This window comes from Megalops cyprinoides, chromosome 16 (genome assembly GCF_013368585.1).
Source record: "Megalops cyprinoides isolate fMegCyp1 chromosome 16, fMegCyp1.pri, whole genome shotgun sequence".
NCBI classification, from domain to species: Eukaryota; Metazoa; Chordata; class Actinopteri; order Elopiformes; family Megalopidae; genus Megalops; species Megalops cyprinoides.
In genome coordinates this window covers 11,594,931-11,599,634 of record NC_050598.1, presented here as the reverse complement: position 1 = coordinate 11,599,634, position 4,704 = coordinate 11,594,931, and the positions used below count along the sequence as shown (strand labels likewise).

The following is a 4,704-nucleotide window of genomic DNA, read 5'->3' as shown; positions in this document are numbered from 1 at the left end:
AAAAGGTCTCAAAGAGAAATTATCATTGATCTTTTTTTTTTTTTTTTTTGGACACCGGAAAAGAATCACTTTTTCAAAAGGACAAATTAGGGACATTGCAAAACAAAGCAAAAGTTGATTCTGTTACTCAGCAAGTCTAAAAGTGACAGCTGGAGAAGCAGATTCTTCATGCAGAAGTAGAAGAGCTGTAAAGTTTTTTAGGGCTTAGTTCAGAGTCTTTGTGACTTTGCAACACTTGGAAATGTCAGTCATAAAAGTTTAATCTCTTAACTCTTCCGAATATGAAAGAAGCCACTAATGAGCTTTTTACAACCATATGGCACAGGAAATCAGATGGCTGTTCTTGTAAGGAGTGGAAACTGAAGTATAAATTTGCAAGTCAAAACATAGGAGCAGCTTAGCAGCTAGGTGAACTCCACACTGATCAGACTCATATCCAACTTCCTTGTTCTTGGGTCATGTACAGTACCTCCAACTAAGCACTTTTCCTGAGTTTAATTTTCATATACTAATTGGTTTTTTTAAATCAAAATCTAATTAGATATCACATTATATGATATTAAATAAAATACTGGTGAGTTTTCAAAAGAAAGCCCTTTCACTCCAAAAAGTTTAGGTCTTGAACCAGGATCAAAAGTCTTATAAAAGTAGAGTTAAAAAAAATTCAAAGTGGGTTTACAACAAGAAATACCTTCTCTCACCGAGGTACATTTCAGGAGTAGAATTACATGAGTCTGCCCAAAACAAAGAAAGACAGGATGAAATAGTAAAACTTAACATTGCTTTCATACAAAACACTTTAATATACAGCTCTTTAAAACAAAATAGAATATAAAACAATTTAAACATTGCAGCGTAAAATCTAAAAGCAAAAGTTTCAGAACACTGGGAGATGTCCCCACACTTTCTGCAACAGCCAGCCTTAAAGCTAAAATCTTCACTCCGGAAGAAAATGGGTAAAAACATATCTGCTTGTCACATTTAACATTTAATGCACACACCTCTCCAGAATAATTTAAAATATTACAATTTCTACAAATATGCCCAACAGTGATTGTTCTTATTAAGCCTTGGTCCAATTCAACAGTTGACACCCTTCTGTTGGCAATGCAGGGGTTAAGGAGGTGACTGCACCTGGCCACATTAAAATACACTTTCCTCAGCAGAATCTGAGCCTTGGTCCTGTGCTCCAGCAGTGACTGCTTCTCTGCTATGAAACACGAAGATAAAATGACTCTGATGCTATTGTAATGGAGTCCAGTGGCTCAACTTCAGCACTACAGAAAATCTGAATGGCAATACAGAAATATCACATTTTTCCTGTTTCAGTGGGAGCCAGCACTCTTATCCAGAAATGCACTGCATTTTTATGCCAAAAAATATAATTTGTATATATTTATATACAAAGTAATACAAATAAATACTCAATTTATACCCAAATACTCAGACATACACCCGAATATAAATTAAGTTATAAACCCAAATATATGCTCATATTTACACAACATAATAGCTAGCTGAGATGAATCTGAAGATACTGTTCCATGGTCAGTGCTTGTTGTTGGCCTCTTCTTGGCTGCTGCTGGATATGCCGTTCTGACTGGACGATCCAGAACCCAGGCCATATAACCGGCCACAGTACTTTGCATCATCGATATTATCCTCAAAAAACAGCTGCAGAGAAGAGGACACTTTATCTTACTGCAAACATCAACCATCCCCACACCATGCGATTCACACACTTTCTGTGTAATCAAGGTGGTTCACCACAGCAATGGGATTTGGTCTGAAAAATACAGCATGTTGAAATACCTGACACAGTTTTGTGTGCGCATATGCAGCATTCCATGGCACTGATGGAAACATCTGACATACCTCCTTCATTCGAAAAAAGGCCATCCCAGTCAGCAAGGAATCAGACCCTGCCTGGTGCTGCCTCCCGATCCTCTTCAGCTCCAGCTGGTCAGCCACTTCCTGCAGACCACCCTGAGACACACACACACACACACACAACGATCAGAGTGATATCAACCACGTGCGGTTAAAGCTCTTCAAAGCGCGCAACCACATAGCCTTCCTGCACAGAGGAAGAGAGGAAATCCTGGTTCACCTTGAGGTTCTTGCAGCTCTTCATGAGATACTTTACATCGTAGATGGCAGGGAAGAAGAGGGTGAGGATCTGGAAGAACTCGTGCTCCTCCTCTGGTAGCCTGGCGTCGGTCAAGAGCTTCACCAGGTAGCCAAAGTCATAGCCACTGCAGGGGAGGACAGCAGAGTTTTGTTTGACACAGAGCGCCCTGAATTCATAGACTTTTCCGGGGACAGTGGCTCCACTTCCACCCACACCTGCTCAGCGTCAGTACCTGTGGAAGGAGAGCCACTTGACATTTTCGCAGAGAACAAGGCCAGACGTCATCAGGAGCTCTGCAAAGTAGAGAGTGTCAATTCCCTCTTCCTCATGCTTCCTGAACTGAAGTCCCGAATTCTGCAGGAGATCAATCGAGTCCTGGGAGTACATGTCTTCTCTGGACAAAACACAGACAGAATATCGTTAATACACACACACCTTATCTGTACACAAATAATTTCCATTCTAAATTCCAAAACGATTGCTCTCTGCTTGCATCAGATCTGTGAGAAAGTTCTAAAATGTAATCTGCATTATAACACTGAGAACGGTCCACTATGTTCCAAAGAACTTTACACACAGATCTGTGGGTGTCCAGATTATGAAAGGTCATAACTATTGGCATTGTCAGGGAGATCCTGAAGAAATGAAGAGATGAAGCCAGTGTTACAAAGTTGCATAACTGCATAATTATTTGGTCAATATTAACAGAAGTGCTAAATACTAAAAGTAGGCAGTTTCAATGACTACACTTCAGCGTACACATTCTGATGTATGGTAAATCACTGCATCAGCCCTCTATTCAATGCAAGATCCCCAAATCAGCCCTCGAAAATTTTAGAGACCCCTGGTCTAGAGAAACAGATACATACGTCAGATTGAATTTGAAGTTGAACTGCCACGTTGTGGTCCCTGGGGGATAGTCGCCCTCCTCATTCATGAATGTCAGTCCCAGCTGGATAATCTTCAGCAGGTCCACATTGCAGCGCAGAAGCTGGTACTGGTAATCCACTGTGCTGCGAAACTCACCAATGGGCCGAACCACCACTCCTGGAAACTCTGTGTCCTGAGAGCACAGAAAGCATGTATCTTATTCTCTAAATTAGTCATAGTCTTTGGTTTAACAGAAGATAAAGCCATAGTAACATAAAGCAAAAGCTTTTCTAATAGAAAAAAAGAACTGAACAACGTCATCAACGCGGGCTATGTGGTTACACTCATGTAGAGGGACTCATTACCATGGCAACGTAAGAATAGTTTCGAATAGTTTGCCGGATTCTCCTCATCTCCTCATCCACATTGTTCGCCCAGACTTCGCAGATTATCTGGCTTGGATCTGTGAGAGCGGTTGGCATTCTGGCTGACTGGGAAGGGGTCACTGAAAATCCTGCAGGGCTTCCAATTTAAGGGGTCTGTTGGAAGAACTGGAAAAGGCAGACTAGATAAAATCACTAGGCCTTTGGCTGTTAGAAGACTGTTGATGTTTGGTAGCTGGCTGTAAGAAGACAATACTTCATTGGTTAGGTAGCTAATGTTAGCAACATATCCCAGTGTAATTGCATGATATGTCAAATCCATAAACACAAATTCAGAACAGAGAACACCGCGGATCCTCAGAAGCTTTTGCATCACCTAGCAACGAACTGCATGCATTGCAGTTAGGTTGCTACTGATCAGTTAGCTACATTAAAAGCCGATACCCATCGCTAGCTACATGTCTTAACTTCCATCAATAATTTAAAAAATAACAGTTTATAACCCGCTGCTGGCGTTAACTCCCAAATAGCTAGCTAACCAGCCAGCCTATCAAGCTGCAGAGCTGTTAGCTAGCTAGCTAGCTAGCTAAAAGTTTTTTGCCTCGAAGTGTATGTAAACTACACAGACAGCTAACAAGCTAGGGAGCGACTGCTTGGACCAATACATTCAGTAACATGTCGCATTAGCAAGCTGCCAGATGATATGTAATAATCTTGGAAAAAGTGATCATAAATACCTAGCACCAGCTAATCTGGCTAGCATGCTGTCGGGCGAAACCATAAAGTGTATCAAGACTAGTTAGCCGGAGCTAGCTGATTCATCTTAAATGCTTGCTCTGCGGCAGATGATTAGCTGGCTGCCTACAACTACCAAACCATCCGACGCATCTTGGCCACAAAACAAAGTTTTCAGTTGCTCGCTACGTACCTAGTTTAGAAAGTGGAAGCTAAACGACCAATTCCCGTTGATGCTTCCCCTCTGTCCAGCTCGCGGAAATACAAAGTGCTTTACGCAGGCGTATTGACGGTTTCTCTAAACCTCCACCTACTCGTATCTGGGAACAGGAAGCCGTAAATATTGTGAACGCGGGCAGTTACGCCGTTGTTGTGTTTACAGAATGTAAATTTGATTATTTCTCCCCTCTACATACACACACCGACACCATCCACAATAAAATTTATTATTAACTAAGTCTGTTGTATTTATTACTCTGAAATAACATGCACATTCTTCAGAGGAAGGTTAAACATTGGTTTAGTTGGTTGTACCCCAAAGTGGAGGGATATTGCATTAAGATTTTTTTTAGTACATCATGATGA

General features: G+C 41.3%; 1 protein-coding gene across 1 annotated transcript; it reads right to left on the bottom strand.

Annotated features, from left to right (window-relative positions):
* Positions 1–1,548: 1,548 nt before the first annotated feature.
* Positions 1,549–4,382, bottom strand: LOC118791360 (CCR4-NOT transcription complex subunit 8-like). The gene is made up of 7 exons (XM_036548700.1): positions 4,313–4,382; positions 3,367–3,552; positions 3,001–3,194; positions 2,364–2,525; positions 2,111–2,255; positions 1,876–1,986; positions 1,549–1,674 (listed from the first exon to the last, which is right to left on the bottom strand). The coding sequence occupies exons 2-7, from the start codon at positions 3,481–3,483 to the stop codon at positions 1,549–1,551; spliced, it is 855 nt and encodes a 284-aa protein (XP_036404593.1). The 5' UTR covers positions 3,484–3,552; positions 4,313–4,382.
* Positions 4,383–4,704: the final 322 nt, after the last annotated feature.

Excerpts from the sequence above, each read along its gene's own strand:
- LOC118791360 (XM_036548700.1), bottom strand. The coding sequence starts at position 3,483 with ATGCCAACCGCTCTCACAGATCCAAGCCAGATAATCTGCGAAGTCTGG. Across the intron at positions 2,256-2,363 it reads AAGTGGCTCTCCTTCCACAG|TGGCTATGACTTTGGCTACC; the intron begins GTACTGACGCTG and ends CCTCCCCTGCAG. Across the intron at positions 1,675-1,875 it reads CCTTTTTTCGAATGAAGGAG|CTGTTTTTTGAGGATAATAT; the intron begins GTATGTCAGATG and ends TCTTCTCTGCAG.